The sequence below is a fragment of the Borostomias antarcticus genome (assembly GCF_949987555.1).
Source record: "Borostomias antarcticus genome assembly, chromosome: 2".
Lineage (NCBI taxonomy): Eukaryota > Metazoa > Chordata > Actinopteri > Stomiiformes > Stomiidae > Borostomias > Borostomias antarcticus.
Window position 1 is genome coordinate 14117453 of NC_140235.1, and position 21528 is coordinate 14138980.

Consider the following 21528-nt stretch of genomic DNA (forward strand, 5'->3'; position numbering starts at 1 on the left):
CAGTATGCTTCCTACAGTACCTCTCTAGGTTAGGATAAGATTAATGCAGTGTTCAGCTCTGAGTGAAGTGTTTATTTTCCACACTGTCCTTGTTAGCCTCTGTGGATAAGTATACTGTATATGCCATTAAGGAAAATAAAACACTTTAGATTGTAAGTTAGGTAGGCTTTACTCGTATGCTGTTTCTAAAGTGATTTACAGAATATTTGTTTGAATATAAATTTGAATTGCACATGATCAGGAGGATTCGCACCCATACTGGAGGCATGGGAGGAGGCAGAGACAGAGGAGGCAGTTCACAACGCATTCATAATTTCTTGCAATTTATTCAGTTAGGATCCCAGTAAAAGAGATGTGAGAAATTCAATTGTTTTCTACCTGTATACCCATCCTTCTGTCTAGCTCCAGCCTCTACCCCCGTCCCAGCTCCAGCCTCTACCTCTGCCCCAACCCTGGCACCAGCTGCCCCAGCTCCAGCAGCAAAACCAAAGGACAACCCTGGCAACCCAGCCAACACTGCCCACGTAGGAGAGGGGTAAGACTAGCTCCTCCAACTCACCCATCGCTCTTCTTCACTCCCGTCCTTAAAAACACTCAGATATAGAACAGATAAATTTAACAATTTAAAGACAACTACATGATCTGAGATTCACCCTACAGTATACTGTACAACATTTTACCTCCTTATTTCCTTTCATCTGACCCGAAACAAGTATCAAATTAATAGTCTCATCATCAAACCTCATTATTAAATCCCAACTGGAAAGAGACTGGAGAGAGAGAGGTAGAGAGAGAGAGAGAGAGAGAGAGAGAGGCTGTTGGAGACTACAGTACAAACACAAACATTGGCCTGGATATATAGCACACCAAGCTGATTAGAGGAGAGGCGACCTGAGGGGATGATCACATTTACAGCTCTGTGGTCTAAGAAGCTCACTGGAGCTGCTTACAGTATGACCAGACTAAGAAACCCAAGACTAAATAAAACAGCATTAACTGTGGTGCTGGGTTCTTACCACTGTATGATATATTGTTCATTGTGAACTGGCATGTTTTCAGAGATGGTGGAACATGCTAAAGTAGATGGTCAGAATAGATGTCACAGAAACTGCCTTTGTGGGTTTGTAGTGAGACCTATTGTCCATTAGGGAGAGACAAAGCATCACCATAGCAGTAATTTGAGTGTATACCCCATAAGGGTTCTACTGCAGAGAGAGATGCAATACCGGCAATCTGTATCAGTTTGACTGAGGTTGTGAAGGGTGGACTGATGAAATTTGTTAATTTGTGCTTAATGTCATTCAAGTGCTAAATCAAGACACAAAAGGGACTAGTTTTCACAGTGAGGACCGGTCTAACGCAATTTCATGGTTTAGGATGATAGCGCACCTCCCGCACAATTGTAAGAGAGGTTGGATTAACTTTTTTTTTTACTTAAAAAAACAGGACTTGGGTGTAGTGGGCGTTTGGTTTCATAATGGCCAATCAGAACACCTATTTTTCAGTGCTTGGCTGCGCCAGGAGCACCTCTCAGAATTGCTGATTGATTTGTTTGTATGGGAGGTGCAGAGTCACCAGTGGCTGTAGTGCAAATGGAAAAAATAAAACCCCTTCACATAAGAAAAAACAATTTGCATAAATATATTTATTTAAGAGATGTAATCTTCTGAACGGTAGAGATGGATGGCCTGCTGGCTTTAGTCTTTCATGTGCATTTAATAACCACAAGCTGTGGTTCAATAGTTTTTATTGATTACAGCTTGCAAATTACCCATGGATTGGACGATTTGCCTCGACATGGCCTCGGGAGACCATCCTGATCTACTGAGCTCACTTTCAGTTTCACTCCGCACTCTGGCCTTCCGCCTGTCTCAAATTTCAGTGGGCGGGAGTACTTGCCTTGACAGACCTTCAGCTAATCAGCATAACAAACCAACCAAACCAAATCCAGTCAGAAGAACGGCAAAAAATGTATTTTCCTCTGAGAAACTCTGCTAGTGCATACTCTAACTATTTTAATTGTTGTTATTGAGTCTATTTCTGCAATACTGCCCTTATGGCTGTGTTTATTCTGCTAGCGTTAACACTACTGCTCATTGCTTTGGGAGACTGTTTTGCCACGTAATCACTCAGGGGTTACGTTCTACTAGGGGGAAGAACAGCAGTCAGAACACAATCCCTGATTGGCCTGGTCAAAACATAATCTGAGAGAAATCATTCGAGATAGGGGGATGTCAAAACTGATCTGCGGAGAGAAACTGAAAGTGAACTCTCGAGGCTCCGAGTGGTCTCACAAAGCTACGAAAATAGGGGCCAAAAACATTAAGTGGCCTAGATATAATCTGAAAAGGGGAAAATATTAAGAAAATGCAAGGTAATAAGGGATATTTACAGTAATGGGATGGGATGTCACCCCCTGACAGACAGGACTCCCCTCCGTCGCCTCCACGCCCTATAGTGATAAACAAGTATTCCGACAAGCAGCTGAGAGACGTTGTGAAACGGATGAGAGAGAGAACTGACATTTTCAAGGAGAAGGTCATCGACCAATACGCCTCATCTCCTGAGCAAAGCCCTCCTGTCAGTAAGTCTTCACACAACCAAATACAGAGATCAAGTATTTTACACACAACCGAGAGTCAGAGGTCAAACACAGAGATCAAGTATTTTACACACGACACCAATAACTATTTTAGGTGGACTTAATCTGCCTAATTTGACCGTACCTACATAACATCATTTGATAAAGGTACGCAGAAGTATTCAGATAATAGCTATGCCCATTTCCTACCATTTCATTTTGTTTTTTTCATATTTTAGCACCAATTCTACGCAAAAACGATTACATCAAATTAGTAGCTGAGAGAGAAAGGAAAGCGGAGGAAGACAGAATAAAGAAGGAAGAGGAAGATAAGAAAAAGAAGGAAGAGGCAGAGAAGAAAAAGAAGGAGGCTGAAGAGAAGAAGAAAAAGGAGGATGAAGAGAAGAAGAAGGACGCTGAGGAGAAGAAGAATGAGAAGAAAGAGGGGGAGCCTAAAGAATTCCTGTTCATCTCGGCCACATGCTCTCTGTTTGATACTCTGCTGAAGCCAATAGAGGACAGGATGGACTCACTCATTGGTGACACCATAGATCCATTCACAGGTACGGTGTAGTTCTCCTAAGGTGCCTGCACACTGCCTCAACCAACACCAATGCTGGGTGATGTGCCATGTTTGTTGGTGACTGTTGGCGTCGATTGGATGAATTTTGTAGCTAATTTTAAACTTCCGCCATTCTAACAACAACTGCCAACTTTACAATGTTGGGTGCTTGGAGTTGGTTGGCATTGGTTGGGGCAGTGTGCAGGCACCTTTAAGCCTCAGTCACCCCTCGAGCTACAATATTCATACAACCTTTGATTCATTACGAGTTTTAGTTTTTTGTTATCTTCTCTCCCCTTCTTCCCCCATCTTTCTCTGCCTCCCTTCCCCGATCTCACTCTGGCTCCATCCCTCCACCTATCTCTCACCAGACCGTCGGTACATCGCGTGGCTCAGCATTGTCACCCTGGCCTTCAACTACAACACCTGGTTCATAACAGCGCGTCTCTGCTTCCCCTATCACACACCGGGTGCCATCCCCCTGTGGATAGGCCTCGACCTCCTGGTGGACCTCATCTACCTCATCGACCTCATCGTCTTCCAGCCCCGTAGACAATTTGTAAAGGGAGGGGATGTCATAGTAAGTTATGCAATGTTATTGTTAGGCATTGAGTGGGAGTGTGGGGTAGATATGTCTTGGCTACCCTAGTTGAGCGGTTTGTCTGTTTGTAGCCAGTGATGACTCTCACACTATCCCACACCTCTCTGACATGAATCTTCTGCAGCTTGTCCTCCATCTTCCTCCTGTAGTTGTTCTTGCCCTCCTTGAGCCTCCCCTCTAGCTCCCTCCTTTTATTCAGAGTATGGCCTTCAGTGCCCTGGTGATCCAGGGCTTGAGGTTGGGGAAACAGCACACCCTGTTGGCGGGTACGGCACTATCCACAATGAAATGGATAATACTGTAGTCCATAATACAATGAGTTGGTTAGCCCATTGATGTCCTCTCCTTGAGGGTCACTGACCACCCCCTAGTCCATTGTCTCAAAGTGTTCCTTAGAGCCTTATCTCCTCACTCTGATGGTCACTGGTTGCCCGTGTACCAGAGGCTTGTAGAGGGTTCTGAGATGGACTAGGCTGTGGTCAGCTCTTCCGAGGATAGGAAGTGCTGTGAAGCTGTATGTCTCTTTTAGCGCTTTCTCACCACCATACTTTTCCCCCTGATCTACGGACCTTTGGGAGTAACTCGCCATGTTCACACCAATGGGGCTGGGGTCTATGGGAGGGTTCGCGAGGGACTTTATACCCCCCCAAAAAGACCTTGCTCGCGAGGTACTGTAGTACTCTTGCCAGGGGAAAAGTACTTTGTGGGTGGGTGGAAACGCTTAACATTTCTGATTGTCTGAGTAGGGAGCCTACAAGCAAAGTTTTATTTCCACAGCGCCATGTTTAAATGCACTGCGCAAAAAAGCTTCTGTGTTTAGCAATCCCGTTGATATCCCAAATTGATTTTTTGAAACGGAATAACTCCTACACATGAAACTGCTTTCCTAATTCATAATTGTTTTATAGATCTAAGACATCTGATGGAAAATATTTTTCCCATAGACAGATGAGGAATTCCAGAATTCCATTCCAGAAAGCGGGTTCAATAAAGTCTGTATCTAACGCTGGCACAATCAACCTTGACTATGTAGCCTACAGCTTGAGCTAAGCTTGTGCATGAGAACTATAAAAAACCATCATCAGTAGAGCTATGATACAATGATTCACCATGGCAACCGAAGACAACAAAAGATCACCCCAGTGGAATTCAAAGTTCTATCGCGTGCATGATTTCGGGCACAAAATCTAGTGAAAAAGTTCTAGTTTATTCAGTGAACATGTAACCGCACTGTTTTAATATTAGGCTACCCTACAGGTGAAAAGTGGTGGAATGTCATTGAATAATGTTGATTAAAGCTCACTTGGCATGTAAAAACCTAACGTTAGCCTACATTTGTTATAATGTGTGCAGCATCACACACAATCTTAAAAGTGCAGAGAATGAGGGCTAGTTTCGGAATCTGAATCGGTTTATTGGCAAGTAGTTTACAACAAACTGATTTAGCTTTTTATTCATTCAAAAGTTTATTTGGACAGGACAATGTGCACATACATAAAACGTTCAAGACCATAGACTTTGGTCAATATACTGCATAACATTGATGGAGACAAGGGTGCAGGGACAAGATGAGATGGTGCAAATAAGTAGTACAAAATACGAATACAATATACAAATGGAGTGAGATGTGTAGGCTTAGGCTACAAAATGTAATGTGTGCGTGAATTTCTGTGTGGAGGTGCCCACGCTTTCAGTGAACTCGCTTTCTGGAATGGGTTTGAGTAGCCTTTCTTTCACAAGTTTGAGTTGTCTCTCTTCCTGGAACGGAAAACCCAGGCTTTCCCTCATTTGAGGGTTAACAAAGTCAGGATTTTCATTAAACCTGCTTTCTGGAATACCCCCCATGTTTATAAGTCTGCGATCACAACCAAAACACTTCAGTGTTTACTGCACAGCATCGTAGGGATTTCTCAAAGTAAACTGCATAAATACCATACGTGTAGATCTGCTTTCCTAGTTTTCTAGATGGAAGGGAGAAACTGTACAGTCTCTGAAATCAGTTGTCCCTGCGAGTAAACAATAATCTTGTTGTTGTCCTTTGTACAAAAGAAAATAAGTCACAAAGTTTGCTCAAAAATAAAAATGAAAAAATGAGATAGAAAAATACACAAACTCCAAAAAATACAGGAGCTGCTGCAAATGGCTACCATGGGGCCAAGGCTTGTCCCAGATTAAAGAAATATGACTATAGAGATACATCATTACCTCTTACAGGCCAGGGTTAATTTAGAGTCTTTGACTGAATGCCGCCAAGATTACAAAGGCAGGCTAGACCTAATCTGGTTCTTCTCTCCCTTCCAGAAAGACAGAATTCTTACAAAGAAGAACTACAGGGATTCTGAGAGATTCAAGGTACCGCAGTGGCACTGTGATGCATGTTTTATGAAGTAGGTTATGGAGCATTCATTGGACTTCAACTTTCAAATGTATATACTGCCAACTTTCAAATGTATAAACCACAATTTGTTTCATTTTCATCACTCTTGGCATTGGTGGACAAATATCAAACGTAAATATAGCTGCAAGCAGCAATGTGGGGGCCAAGCAGGAAGCGCAACCAGCGCATCAAAGACAACAAGTGAAATACGCCATAGCCGCATTTGAATCCCTACCGCAGTTTTGAAAATCAGGCATACGGTTCAGAATAAACGCACTTCCAACTTTGACAGATTGGTGGCATTAGAGAGTTTGAGGTGTTGACATAGACTTGGTGACAGCGGTCAGGGGACTCTCCTCGATGAGTGTGCCAAATGTGGTTATGATACATCAAAATGTTACTGAGATATGACCACACTTCCTGTTTGGTGCCTTGGACGCCAAATTCAATTGGCTGTAGCAGGTGAACACTTTGGAGAATCGAAAATCGCTGTAACACTTTTGTGGACATTGGTCGAGAGAATGTGCATAGGCAGTTTCATGTAGATTGGTCAAAATTACTAGGAAGAGATACATTTTAAGTGTTTTTCACAAAATTCAAAATGACTGGAAATCCAGTTGCTGGAAAATGACATCATAGGGTGCGTTGAACTCGGCTTGAGCCAGGGATTCCAATGGTACCTCATGTTTGAAAATTGGTCATACGGGTCAAAAGTTGTGTGCCTAAACGCACATCCAACTTTGACATGTTGGTGGCACTAGGGTTTGAGCTGTCATGATGAGACTTGCTGACAGGCGTCATGGGACTGTCCCTGATGTATGTGCCAAATGTGGCGTTGACACATTAAGAAATTCCTGAGATATGACCCCATATCCTGTTTGGCGGCTTGGACGCCGATTTCGATTGGCTGTAACAAGCAAACAAGGATATCAAATATCCTTGTAATGCTTTTGTAGACATTGGTCTAGAGATTGTTCACACCGAGTTTCATGCAGATTGGCTAAAGTTCCTAGGAGGAGATACATTTTAAGTGTTTTTCACAAAATCTAAAATGGTGGAAAATCCAATATGGCGGAAAATGACGTCATAGGGTGCATTGAACTCGGATTGAGCCAATGATTCCAACGCTACCTTGTTTTTGAAAATCGGACTTACGGGTCAAAAGTTGCATGCATAAACACACCTCCAGATTTGACCCATTGGTGGCGCTAGAGGGTTCAAGGTGTGGACATGAGTCTTGGTGACAATAGTCATGGGACTGGGCTCGATCAGCGTGCCAATTTTCACAACTTTTGACCACATAGTTCTATGGGCTGCCATAGACTCCAACGGCAGAAGAAGAAGAAGAAAAGGTACAAGAACAATGGTGACCTACGCAGCTTCGCTGCTTGGCCCCCAAAAAGAAATCATACATAAAGTCTCTCTTAGAGACTGCATGTGTATAAGAAGGGTCTTAATGTCCCCTTCAACAGATGGACTTGCTGGCCCTCGCTCCATTTGACCTGCTGTCCTTCCAGTTCGGCTACAAATCCATCTTCAGAGCCAATCGTCTATTGAAGGTAAGTAAGATGTCATTCTAGACTTGTCTGCTTATTACACATTCACTTTCCTGTGTGTGTTTGAGGTTTTCTCTAACAGTAGATACTAGTCAGAAAGCAGGGTTTGGTGCGTTTCACATGGGGCTGTTCATTGGAGCTCTTCCTCTGCAGTTGGACACCTTCTTTGAGTTCAGTGATCGACTGGAGAGCATCCTGACCAGGGCCTACATCTGGAGGTACAGTTTGTCAGGATTAAAAGTAAACACTACCTGTAACCCACTCATCTGTACATGTGGCATTTCCATCTTTTAAAGCTTTTGAGTAGCATAGGTTATCATCATCTAGGATAAGTGCATTATGGTTGATCTTTTGGTGACATTGAGGCTGACAGCCTTAACAGTAGCCAGTGTAATACATGCATGTCCACAGAGTGATCCGCACCATCGGCTACTTGATGTTCATACTCCACCTCAACGCCTGCATCTACTATGTGGCGTCCGATTACCAGGGCATCGGAAAAACCAAATGGGTCTACACTGGCAAGGGGAGTGCGTATGTACCTCCATACAGACAATACTCTGACATCCCATGTATCTCCATACAGACAATACTCTGACATCCCATGTACCTCCATACAGACAATACTCTGACATCCTATGTACCTCCATACAGACAATACTGTTACATCATATGTACCTCCTACAGACAATACTCTGACATCCTAGGGCCAGATATTACAGTAACTGAAATGTGAGTGTAACTATGTACGTTTAGGGCACAAGCATTTATGACAGCAGGGTATGCATCAGTTCTGAGCACACATCTCCTAAGTTAATATTATCCCCTTAGTTTACTTTTTTGTTAGTATTATTATGGCATACTGGAGTACTGTATTTTATGTTGTATCTCTGTAGACCGCTGTGTTTTGAAGTTTGTAAAATATGAACAGATATCTATTAATCTCGCAATATCATAGTTAACAATAACTGCAGTAATACTATTGTATACTGCACTTGTGAGATCCTGGTATCTATTTTACTGGTGCTGAGCAACGAGTAAACACTCTAAAAGATAAAAACAATACTAAGAATATAGAAGGTACCTTTGCTCAGATTTAACCAATTTTGCTCCAGCAAAATACAGCCCTTTGTTATTTATATATAATATCTTTACTACTTGTACATATTTCTATTCATACTGTACTAAATGTGAGGCACTGTACTGTATTTTCTTGTTTTCGACTGCTGTTGTAGCTACCTCAGCAGTTTCTTCTATGCAGAGAAATCCCTGCTGATGATCGCAGAGTTGCCTTTCCCCGACACCCTGTTCGGCCAGGTGTTTCAGATGGCCAACTACTTTTTCGGGGCCTTCTTTTTGTCCACCTTTCTTGGACAGGTAGTTTTCTGTACTGTTCTGCTCTTCTCTTTGCTCTTATTTTTTCTTTAATTTTTTTTCCCTTGACTTTTGTTTTTACTTTGTTCCAGTATTGTTTGTAAAGTGCTCTGACTTTTAGTCTTTATTGGCTGTCACTTGTTTTGCAGTCATTTTCTGCATCCAACATCAACATTTGGTAGAAATCAAATCAATATCAGTTCATGCACAGTAGACAGAGTCACCTATTACCTCCTCCGCATGAGCGTAACGTTTAAGTTGGACCCTTGGGATGACCCCAACCTAAAATCTAACCCTGGATGTAACCATCGTTGACCCTGCACGATAGCATGATCCAGGTAGCATTGTCGAGCTGTCCCAAGGATCCCATGTAGGTAACACCGCCCTCTGAGCCCCAGCTCAGCAGCCCTCCTAATCCATTTCCCCCCCCACAGGTACCTGCGCAGTTATTACTTTGCCGTCCGCAGTCTGATCAACATCGGGGGCCTGCCTGAGCCCCACACCGTCTTTGAGATCACCTTTCAGATGTCAAACTTTTTCGTGGGTGTCTTTGTGTTCTCCAGTTTGATTGGACAGGTAACAGGACAGTATTAATCTTGGACGCTGCTAGATTTTAGCACACAGTATCCTCTTGCTGTCCTTGCCTTCAACATAGTATAGATATGATTGTCGTAACAATTAGTATCACTTATATGTACTTATATACAGATGCACTGCATGAGGTTGGTGTAGGAATCAAAGCTACTCAGGTGGAGCCTGACAACCGAGCCTAGCCTACTAGAGGGACTACTGTGACTACTGTCATGGCATCTGTAGACTATAGTAGGGATGTCACGATACCAAAAATGTAGTCGTCAACACCATTACCAGTGAAATTCCACGATTGGAATTTCGATAACGATACCCAATCTGATACCAAGGTTAAAAAATAAAAAATCCCATGTATCGCAATCCGAATGTTTTTAGATGTTTGGCATGGCTTGGACATAAGAATTCCCCTGGCGCTTGTTTTCACTGTTCCCACAAAGGACTATGTGCAAGTCATGCCAAACACCTAAAATATTTGGATTGCGATACATTTCACAGGAGAGCATACTGAGACTGGTAAGATTACACCCTGTGCTTCCCATCTCAGAAAACACAATCACATTCATCATAGTTTTTCAACGCATTTACGTATGCCCCATTGACTTCCATTGTAGCCCAGTGAGAACCTGCATAAAAACTGCAGCTAGCTCAATACTGGAACGGTCAGTAAAATTATGGTCTCTATGTTTCAGGTTCATGGTAGACAGACCACAAATATGGCTAAATGTCCAAAATAGCACACTATCCCTTTAAGCCATTTTGAATTTTGATTCAAGTTCAAGAAACTTTATTATCCCCTAGGGGCAAATTGTCTCACAGCCAGCAGAAAAAACACATAAACATCAGAAAACACTACACAACAGACACAATATAAACAACAACCACATCACATTGAGTTATTTAAAAGGCCAATGGCCGCAGGGATCAGTGAGTTCTTAAGTCTATTGGTCCTGCATCTCGGCACATTGTATCTGCGGCCAGATGGAAGCAATTGGAACTCCTTGAACAGTGGGTGGCTAGGGGCAGCCAGGATGGACTGGGCTTTCTTCAAGGTGCTAACCTTGTACAAATGCGGAATGTCAGTCAACGTCGTGCCTGCTATTTTGCCGCACACCTTGACGATGCCCTGCAGTCTGTTCCTATTTTTTAGGTTAAGTGACCCGTAACAGCTAACAAAGGCAAAAGTGAGAACTGATTCAATGAAGCAAGTGTAGAACATTACCATAAAAGTATTGTCAACATCAAAACTTCGAAGCTTGCGGTAAAGATATATGCGTTGATGGGCTTTTTTACACACAGCATCCACATGAGGCTCGAAGGTCAGCTTGTCGTCAATTTCAATGCCAAGATATACTGCTGGACAGCATCGACAACCTGGTCATTAATTATCACAGGGGAGATGACTGTGGGATGCTTCCTGAAATCTATTGTCATCTCCTTCGTTTTGGATACATTAATGTCCAAGAAGGACGACTTGCACCAGTCAGTGTATTCCGCCACTACATGGCCATGCTCGGGGTCGTCACTGCTAAGGAGAGACACGATGAAAGAATCGTCTGCAAACTTAACAATATGACGGTCCAGAAGAATTGTATCCCCAGTACTTACGGTACTGTAGAAAAAGCGTGTAGCCTAGAGTCACATTGTCAGAATTTTGGCATCGACTTCGGTTCTCGTGACATCGGTCCTCGTGACATCCTTACCCATCCCTAGACTACAGTGATGTACTCCTCCTTGTATTCCTAACTAGCCCATAGACCTTATGGTATAAAATATAGAGTTGTCAGATTACGGTTCAACCATGAACCAGTTAGGATTCTGGCGAACCTGGTTAAGCTATTTTGAGTGTTCCACTGTAAATGGTACTGTATATAGATGTTTAACTATTTAAAAGGCATAGTTCAACATGTTTTAACATGGAGCTTGTTTTTCCTATCATCTAGAATCCTGCTTTCATCAAGCATGTTTTAAAATCAAACTTAATTCATTAGATCTGCTAATGGAAGCAAGTGGATACACTACACACATCAAAACGTGTCAAAGTCAACATGTTCTTAGTTGCTCTTGTACTGTACATACTCATGGTAACATAGTGGTGAATGTTGAACTATTCTTTTAATGAATATTCAACTCACTATCCAGAAACATGAACCCTAAACATATCAGCAGAGTTGCAATATAGTTTGAACGATTGTAGTGCTAATTGAGCCTGTGTATATCTGCTCTAATTCATCCATCCCTCCCGTCTTCTGTACCAGATGAGAGATGTCATCGGAGCAGCTACAGCTGGACAGACGTATTATCGGGCCTCAATGGACGGCTGTGTGTCCTACATGGTGACCAACCAAATCCCCAGACTGGTGCAGAACAGGGTCCGCACCTGGTACAATTACACCTGGGATGCGCAGGGCATGCTGGGTAAGCTGCTGAGCAAGCCTCTCCTCTGCCTGAACGGCTGCTTGTTGTCAGCTCCTTAGTAATATATATATATATATTTCTATGTAAATACATTTTTATTTGGGATGTATAACATCAAATGAAAAAATTGAGAAGATGCATATTTATTCCTATTTGACAATGATTACGAAGACTGAAGTTGGGATATCATGGATGTGTTCTGTATTACTGTGTCCTGTCCTAAGATGAGTCTGAGCTGCTGGACCAGATGCCTCTGGTCATGAGAACAGCCATCGCTGTGGACATTAACCTCACTACCTTCCAGAAGATAGATCTGTTCAAGGTAACACACACACCAATCATAAATACAGTAATGCTGTAAGATAACAATGGGCCTCATTCACCAGTATCTTCCTAAGTTCTGTTCGTAAATTTCTTCCTAAGAACGTTCCTAAAGAAAGCCCCCATCTGATTACCGACATGTTCCTAAACCGCTGGATGAGTTCGCACCTGCCTTCTTACAATGATGAATCCCATTGTTTCCTAAAATGAAAACATATGTGACCCATACTGTACGGCAAACTCTGCGGGGCGGCACATACATAGAAAGCATGAACTCGCAACACCAGGTTAAGATAAACCAACGGAATCAATTAAAGTTCACCATTGCCTCCGGCATTCACAACAAACCAAACTAATTTATTTTTGTTCATCTAACAAACAGAAATGAAGGCACCCATAACTTATACAACTCTGTTTCAACAGTGTTGAACAACCAGCTATAGATCTGACTGTAGATTAGATTTAGCTTTAAGATTCATGCCCATTCAAAATGCACTTGCCAGCCTTCCATTATATGCCCGTCGCCCCTCAGAACCTGAAACCTTCCTCTAGAATGTGTCTGAAGTGGAATTGGTGATTGGAAACAGTTTTCTTTTAATAAGATTCTGAATAGAACACCTTGTGTTTTAGTGCACAATATATTTGAAAGGGCTTTATTCTGTATTTCCACATTGAATCATTGAGGAAGTTTGAGGGGCTGAATGCAGAAGTGATTGTATTTTAAAGGCCTTGTAATTCCAACAACATGACGGGTTAACGGGCACTTTGTATTGTTTTGGAAGTTTGACTAATTGGGAACCGTTCGCAAGGTTATAACTGTCCGTTGCACTCTTCTTTCTGTCCCAGTGCTCACTGTAGTCTTGAATGTCAGGGAAAGCATATTCTATTCACAGTCTGCACTGAAGAATGGTTGTACTGTAGATCCAGTCAGCGTGGATGCAGGGTGAGAGTGTGAGAGAAAGAAACCATGCTTAGAACAAAATATACTCTATTCTGTGAGTCTCTGTTAAACACAGACTTTATTTTCACTATTTTCCCACAAAGCTATTCATTTTTCCCATATGGATGTTGGACTACACCTCACAATGGTGGAAATGCTAACTTAAAAGCCTACCAAATCGCAACATCACCACACCACTATACTGTAGCTCACTAAGCTGTGTACCAACTCTTCTCAAAGTGCCTGTGGGCCGCCAAGGTTGTTGGAATTTCGAACCAAATACATGTCTAAACTGTAATTGATTGACTTAATTCATCCATGTTCATGTATTTTATCAGGGTTGTGATCAGCAGATGTTGGTGGACATGTTGCTGAGGCTAAAGTCTATCGTCTATTTACCTGGAGACTTTGTGGTGAAGAAGGTGTGTGAGTATGTTTGTGTGTGTGTGTGTGTGTGTGTGTGTGTAATATGAATACAAATGCTGCCTTTAAGAACCTTGTGGTGCTTTATTGTAACAGTAGTTGTAATACCGTTGTTAAAGAAAAGCAGAAGGATCTGAACACAGTAATCCCAGGACACCTTGGTGATATGCAATATGAGCACACTGTAATCAGTGGGTATAATTTTACATGAAATACCCAGAACATTATCTGACTGCTCGTAAAACAAATCTTTCTTTATCATACAGAATACATACAGTCTGCTTATAGCTATTCTCCCCCTCTTCCACACAGGGGGATATCGGTAAAGAGATGTACATCATCAAGAGTGGAGAGGTGCAGGTGGTGGGAGGACCTGACAACTCCATAGTGTTTGTCACCCTGAAGGCCGGCTGCGTTTTTGGAGAGATCAGGTCCTGTAGGGACGTGCTCCCGTCAAATGTAAAATGATATGAAAGACGTTCCTTTATCTCATGAAACACTAATCATGCCATAACATGGAGTGTTCTTTTTCAGTCTGTTGCAGTCATCCAAAGATGGAGGCAACAGGAGAACAGCTAACGTCAAAGCTCATGGCTTCGCTAACCTCTTTGTGCTGGATAAGAAGGACCTTACTGACATTCTGGTCCACTACCCCGAATCCCAGAAAGTCCTGGCCAGGAAGGGAAGGTGAGAGAAAAGTTGGGCTGGGGTATCTTGCATAATTTTCACTATAAGATAGTAACTATTTGAATTGAATATACCGTTTCAAGGTAGCAGGCTTACTCATTTGCAAGTTAACCTGCTGAAACTTCACATCATGTCAACTAAGAATACCAAGTTTGGTTGATGAAACTACAATAGCCAACAGAATGCAAGTTATTTTAAGCAGGTGAAAAGCTCCAAGCTCAGGAGACCAGTGTGAAACCAGTCCGTAGGTGTGCATGTGAACCACACTGCAGAGGTGCTGACTGCTGTGTCTGACTCTCAAAGGAAACTGATGAAGGCCAAGGGTCCAGCAGCTGCCAAGGCCGAGGAGGAGAAGAAGAAAGGACTGGCACTGTTCGCACCCAGACCCCCTACTCCCAAGTTTCTGCGTGCCTTTGGAGGCAACTTTAACAAAAATATTCTTGACAGAATCAGGGTAAGTAACTCTTATCTGTTACCCACTGACTATTGATGCAATGGGAAGGGGAACAGAGCATGTCCTTGTGTTTTCCATCTTGGTCGTCCAGTAGAAATACATTGGTAGGGAAGGTCTTAAAGTCGCACTGAAACAGATGTTTGAGATCATCTAACTTCCGTAGATTGACGTATTTCCGACGCAAACAAGCTATGAGGGTGGGACATATGTTTAGAGGAATTTGATTGGAACATTGACAAGTGGACGGGTGTTAAGAACTTTAGACAGATTCGATAGAAGGATAGCGTTGATTGACGGGTGGATGTTGTGAGATTATTGGCCTAAAATCTAAGGTACCTGTTGTCGTCATTGCATGTGACCTACCGTTTTCCAGGTAGTAAGAAAGTGTTTTGAGGGTTAAGTAACCAGTGAGAAATTGTGTCCTATCTACTTTTTTATTTTTAATTTAAATTTTTTATAAAATAGATAATTTATAGTGGTGAGCAATGTGTCCCAACTGCACTCGTCTGAGTACCTGTTACATTATTTATTCTGAACTATCTAAAAACTCCTGCAAAAACGTTCAGCAACATTATTTCAGTCGATTATTCCTCCACTTTAACAATATCAATTGGTGGGCCATTCCAGAATTGGAGGACATTTTCAGTCCCAGCCATGAAATGTCATATAATATAAACAAAAAATATTAAAACATGACATTGTTATGTAATGTATACTTGTCCTGAGACCAAACATAAATATACTTGTTGAAAAATTATTTTTAAAAATACCTAATAACTCTCATGCACCCCCCAAAACAGCATTTTTGTCTTGTCCCGCCTTCTTGTTGACCAACTTGCATGTCAAATATAACATTAAAAAATCAATCAATCAATCAATCAATAACATTTATTTAAACTCGAAGGACACTGAGGTTGCCCTCATTTACAGTGACGACGAGTAAAAGAGATAAAATAGTACAAAGATAAACATGAATAAAACAGAGGTAAGGCAATAATAACACTAAAAGCACAACATGAAAATAGAGTAAAATAAGTTAAAATAAATAAGAACAGAACAAGAAATACAGCTAAAAACAATTACAGTAAGATGTGCAAAATTCAGAAACCATAGTTCTAAAATGACCAAATGAAGGGAGGGTAGCCATTTTAAAAGTGCTTTGGAGGGCATTCCAGGAGTTTGGAGCACTGACAATAAAAGCAGTCATTCCTAGGTTGGAACGAGCTCTGGGAACCTTGAGCAGGAGCACCTCACTGGAACGGGTTAAATAAGACCCAGAGTTCCAATCCAGCATAAAAGTAATATAAGGTGGTTGCTTACCAATAAGAGCTTTAAAAATAAATAAAAACCAATGTTTCTCACGTCTCATAGAAAGGGACGGCCAGCCAACCTTTTCATACAGGGAGCAATGATGCGTGTTATAGCTATCTCCTGTAATGAATCTAAGAGCTGAGTGGTAGACAGTGTCTAAAGATCTGAGAGTAGAAGCAGAGGCATGTCTATAGACTACATCACCATAGTCCAGGACAGATAAAAAGACTGCTTCGATAATCCTCTTTCTACAAAGCATTGGAAAGCTAGTTCTGTTCCTATATAAGAAGCCAATTTTCTGCCGTAGTTTGGTCACAAGATTATCAATATGAAATTTGAATGTTAATTTATCATCGAGCCAAATGCCCAGATATTTATATTCTGAAACTCTCTCGATAAAGGATCCATTTGCAGCAGTTATGCGCAGACTATTATGGTCAAGATCTCTTGCCCTAGAGAACAATATACATTTGGTTTTGTTCTCGTTAAGAACTAACTTGAGAGACACAAGAGCATCTTGAACAGCATTAAAAGAAAGTTGCAATTTTTCAATAGCTAATTCCGCAGAGTCAGCAACACAATACAGAATGGTATCATCAGCATAAAGATGAAATTGACAACCACTAACCGAGGATACAATATCATTGATGTAAATGGTAAATAGCACAGGACCTAAAATTGACCCCTGAGGAACATCTTTAGTTATAGGCAAAAGGTCCGACTGGGCACCCCCTAACTTCACACATTGAGATCTATCAGATAAATAATTCTGGAACCAGTTACATGTATTTCCATCTAGGCCAATGCTACATAATCGATTTAACAGTAAAGGATGGTCAACAGTGTCAAAGGCCTTAGACAGATCAATAAACAGGGCAGCACAATGTTTTCTTTTATCTAAGAAAGAAACTATATTATCTGTAACCAAAGTGATGGCTGAGATAGTGCTATGGTTGGCTCTAAAACCAGATTGGTGCAAAGATAAAATGGAGTGGTGTGAGAGAAAATCTTTGAGTTGACAATTTACAACTGACTCCAGCATTTTAGCCAAACAAGACAGCCTAGATATTGGCCTATAATTATTAGGGTCATACTTTTCACCGCTTTTATGCAATGGGAGAACTTGCGCAGTTTTCCAAACTCTAGGGACAACACAAGAAGACATAGACAGATTAAAAATATTTGATATGTGCTCAGCAATTAAAGGGGCAGATAACTGGAGAAAGAAAGGATCCAGGTTATCTTCACCAGTGGATTTCTTGGGATCAATGGCTAGGAGAGCTTCAAGAACCACACTAGGAGACACAGGACTAAAAGAGAACTGGGAAGCAGCATTATGGGTAGGCACGTGAGCCTGCTCCAGAGACAGATGATTAACATTTGTAGAAGGGGATCCAACATCGTCATCCTTAAAAATATGGCCAGCCGCAGCAAAGTGTCTATTAAAAGCAAAGCAGATCTCAGTTTGATCATTTATAAAACAGTCATCAAATTTAACCTCAGTAGGTACAGAGTTAGAAGAATTGCTGCTACAAGCTTTTACCACCTTCCAAAATTTAGAGGGATTAGAATAAAATTCAAGTAATAGTCAGATTTACTTTTTCTCACGAGAGACGTGCATTTGTTCCTAAGGACTCTAAATGCAGCCCAGTGTGAGGCCTCGTTTGTACGTCTAGCGAGAGACCACGCTGTATTTCTAGACAAAAACAAGGATGACAGTTCAGGGGTAAACCAGGGACTGGATCTGTTTTTTGCTCGGTACCTTTTGAAGGGGGCATGTCTATTTACTACCGACAAGAAAGTGAAAATAAAAAATTCTAAAGCTAGTTCAACATCAGGGATAGCAGAAGTAGAATGAATACCACTGTTATAAAGGTCATGAAGAAAGGCTTGTTCATTAAAATTATTTAAGTTTCTCTTAATTATAATACGAAAAGAGGTTCTCTTGACATGTGTATCACGAATACATACAGTAGGACAGTGATCACTAATACCCAAATCAAGCACTCCACATGCAGAGATTTTATCACTCTTATTAGAGAAGATAAGGTCAATAAGTGAAGATTTTAAAGGGTTCTTCAAATTAGGCCTGGTAGGATCTATGATCAACTGAGTCAAATTAAGGCTAGCAGAAACATCCTTTAAATAATCAGAAGCATTTGTTAGCCAATCAATATTAAAAAATATGTTTTAAATTTACTTTTCTTGCTATTATTTTATTGATCTATGTGTCTTATAATTGTTTTATTATTGTTATTATTATTATCATTCATCAACATATTTTAAATAGTTGTAATAATAAACTTAAGCTGTGTCCCATAACATGCATGCAACCCTGTTATTAAACCTATTTAGCCTAGCAGAGGAAGAGAAAAAACTGAGTTACGTGTCACACAGGAAATTACATCATCAAGACATTAGCTAAAGAAATGGCAAGACCAAAGTTAAGTCCTCTCTTCAACTTTTCATATTTTTCTAATCTTGTCAGCCTTGATTGACTGTGTCACTCTAACTAATGCAACCCTGTTACTCATATTATTAGAATAAGACAAATATTTTTTTATTTTTTGGGGGGAAACAGGGTTGCGCCAAGCATAGCACACACAGCAAAACCTCTCATATAAAGTGTACCTTTGATGCCTGAGCTGGACCAATCACATTTTTTATGTTTTGTTGCCTGTTTTTCTTAAATACACAACAGAAAATTGTAAAATAAATGGTCAGTTTTTCAAAAGTGCAGATGCCTAATTGTCCTCCAATTCTGGAATGACTCTGGTATTATATTTTAAATTTTAGTGGAAAGCCTGATTAGTCACCTTTACAACGAGTTACAACATGTAAGGATTGCGCATTCGTGGAATGAGCAACACAGCTAAACATGTGGGGAGTGCCCCCCAAAAAGGTGCCAAAATCCCCTGCAATATTCTTCTGTTGTGGCTGCGTATGGATCTTCCACATGCAACTGAGGTCCCTAACGGTGTAAAATGAATGAAGTGTAAAATTGCCAATATGTGTTGTTTTTTCCTTATTACTGTGGGAGAGTGCAATCATCCAATCCACCAAGCAACTCAAAACAAGAGTGAATACCAACAGAAAAATATTTTTGCACATTTTTGTGGGGCGCTACCCGCACGTTTAGCTGTGTTGCTCATTCCACGAATGCACGATCCTTACAAGTTGTACCTCGTTGTAAAGGTGACTAATCAGGCTTTCCAACGATATAAAATACAATACTAACTGGTATTATTAAAGGAGAGAAATAATCGACTGAAATAACATGTCCAAACTTTTTTTGAGGAGTATGTAAGATTGTCAAATTTGGTTGGCTGTTTTGTTGAGGATTTGTTTCCAATATTTGAATACAGCCTTGATGTATGTGGTGGTGGCTCAGACTAATCTCTCTCCCTTTCATTCTCTCTTTCTCTCTCTCTTTCAGAATGCCTCCTCGTAAAGGTTAAAATGTGTGAGGGATATCAAACTGCATCTTTTTCCACTTTATATTACTTTGTACAGAATATTTCAAATGTGTGAATGAATATGTTATTTAAAGAGTTTCTGTCAGAAAAGTAAGTCTTTTCAGTAACCATCACATGACCTGATTTTTGGAGACATTCTTCTCATTTGTGCAATTGTGCAAATGTAAAATGTTGATTTAGATTTATCTTCATTTAGAGAATTTCAAGTTAAGGAGAAATCAAATTATTTTATTTTCTGCCAAACATGTTTGTTTTGCTAATACAGAGCTTATGTTGTAGCAGTGCCAATCACAGGATGTCCCTGTATAGCAGGGTTGAGTATGCTGACAGTGTAGCCACTAAACTCCTTAAGTTTCTTGATCTAAATTTCTTGTTGGATATACCATTCCATCTGTCCACTGGTTTTGTAATAATGTTAAGTGTAACCAAAATAAATTAATTATCAATTTGATAACTGCATCAGTTCCATAGTTAAGCAATAAGTGTCATTCTCTGTCAGTGATGTCTGTGATGTATGTTGAACAGAGTAGGGAGCTAGGGGAGTTCTCAATGCTGTAATCTACTTAGGCAGACAGGAATGTTGTGTGGTGTAATTAGGTAAGTAGTCTCCCTGTATGCCTGTATCTGCTCAACAGAGGGCCAGGCCAGAAATAACCACTCTGGGCTGTCCACCCTTACCACCAGGTCATTTTTAGCATAGACATGGAAATGCTCACCGTTTTGCAATTTTGTCTTGAAGCTGTTTTTGAGCTAGAGTTGTTAAGGTTTGTTGAGCATTATGTGTAACATTTTTGATTAAGATAACATGATGAAGGATTGTATTGAGATAAAAAGATGATATTTGAATTAAGATGAAATGACTGCTCTTAGCCTCCACATGTATTAGCTGCAGTCAGGTCAACAGTGAGGGCAGATTTGTACAGTAATGCATAAGGCATGTGTCATGGGAGGATGACATCAGGAGTGGTAGCAGCGATTGGTGGCAGTGACAGCTGATCTCCGATGACCCATAGGAAACAGGGCAGGTCCTTCAGGGAATTAATGGGACTACTTGGAATTTATTGCCACAGGCTGTCATTCACCCATCTGTTTGGTCGTCGGGAGGAGTACCGTAAGTGGAACCTGGACAGGCTAGCGTTGTTTACACTACAGCCCACACAGCCCAGTGTCATGTTCAGCAAGCTGAAGAAGCTCTTTGGGGTGCCTGAGCCACCCCTGGCCCAGGTGACCCCTGTACCCACCCCTGCCGGACCAGCCAAGGTAGGACCCAGTCTTCTCTCTTTACTACCACTGATGCTTTGTGGGACAATGCTGATGATTTACCCTGCTGATGAGGTTACTTAAAGCTTTATTGCATCAGTGTCTGGGTCACATTCTGGCAAATGTGCTCAATATGTTCAGTACACTGAACAGTCCCTAAAGTGTCATCCGTCGACTAAATCCAGCAGACATCGAGTATTCATGTTCTGTACAGAAATGTATTTGTTTATACTAGTATGGCTGCATGTGCATGCATGCAGGAGGTAATACAGTATTGTTATTATTGCATGTTTAGTGATGTTTCAACTGTGTTGTACAGTATGTCACTTCTTACAATCATCACCATTTAAACTTGCTCCATGATGCAGTTTCTCTTGACAATTTGAGTATCAGTAATGATGTTGAATCAGAGACTGTTCTGTAAATGCAGTAAATTGGGCCAATCCAGTTCAGCCTACGGACAGGTAGTGGCAGACAGTTATTTAACCTTGACAGATTAGCTGAAACCTCAGAAGCAGCTTTGCTTGGAGGCAGGGGCTGTGTATGTGTGTATGTGTGTGTGTGTGTGTGTGGCTATCTCCAATAATTGCATTTAATGT

At 41.1% G+C, this 21528-nt stretch overlaps 1 protein-coding gene across 1 annotated transcript; it reads left to right on the forward strand.

The window, feature by feature from the left end:
• Window positions 1–2406: 2406 nt before the first annotated feature.
• Window positions 2407–19957, forward strand: LOC311321425 (cyclic nucleotide-gated channel beta-3-like; the record flags this gene model as incomplete). The annotated part of the gene is made up of 15 exons (XM_084453403.1): window positions 2407–2584; window positions 2821–3144; window positions 3515–3723; window positions 6046–6096; window positions 7594–7680; window positions 7831–7895; window positions 8089–8211; window positions 9486–9627; window positions 11898–12057; window positions 12282–12379; window positions 13657–13740; window positions 14054–14172; window positions 14276–14428; window positions 14732–14882; window positions 19630–19957. 15 exons carry the CDS (start codon window positions 2407–2409, stop codon window positions 19642–19644), a joined length of 1959 nt encoding a protein of 652 aa, XP_084309529.1. The 3' UTR covers window positions 19645–19957.
• Window positions 19958–21528: the final 1571 nt, after the last annotated feature.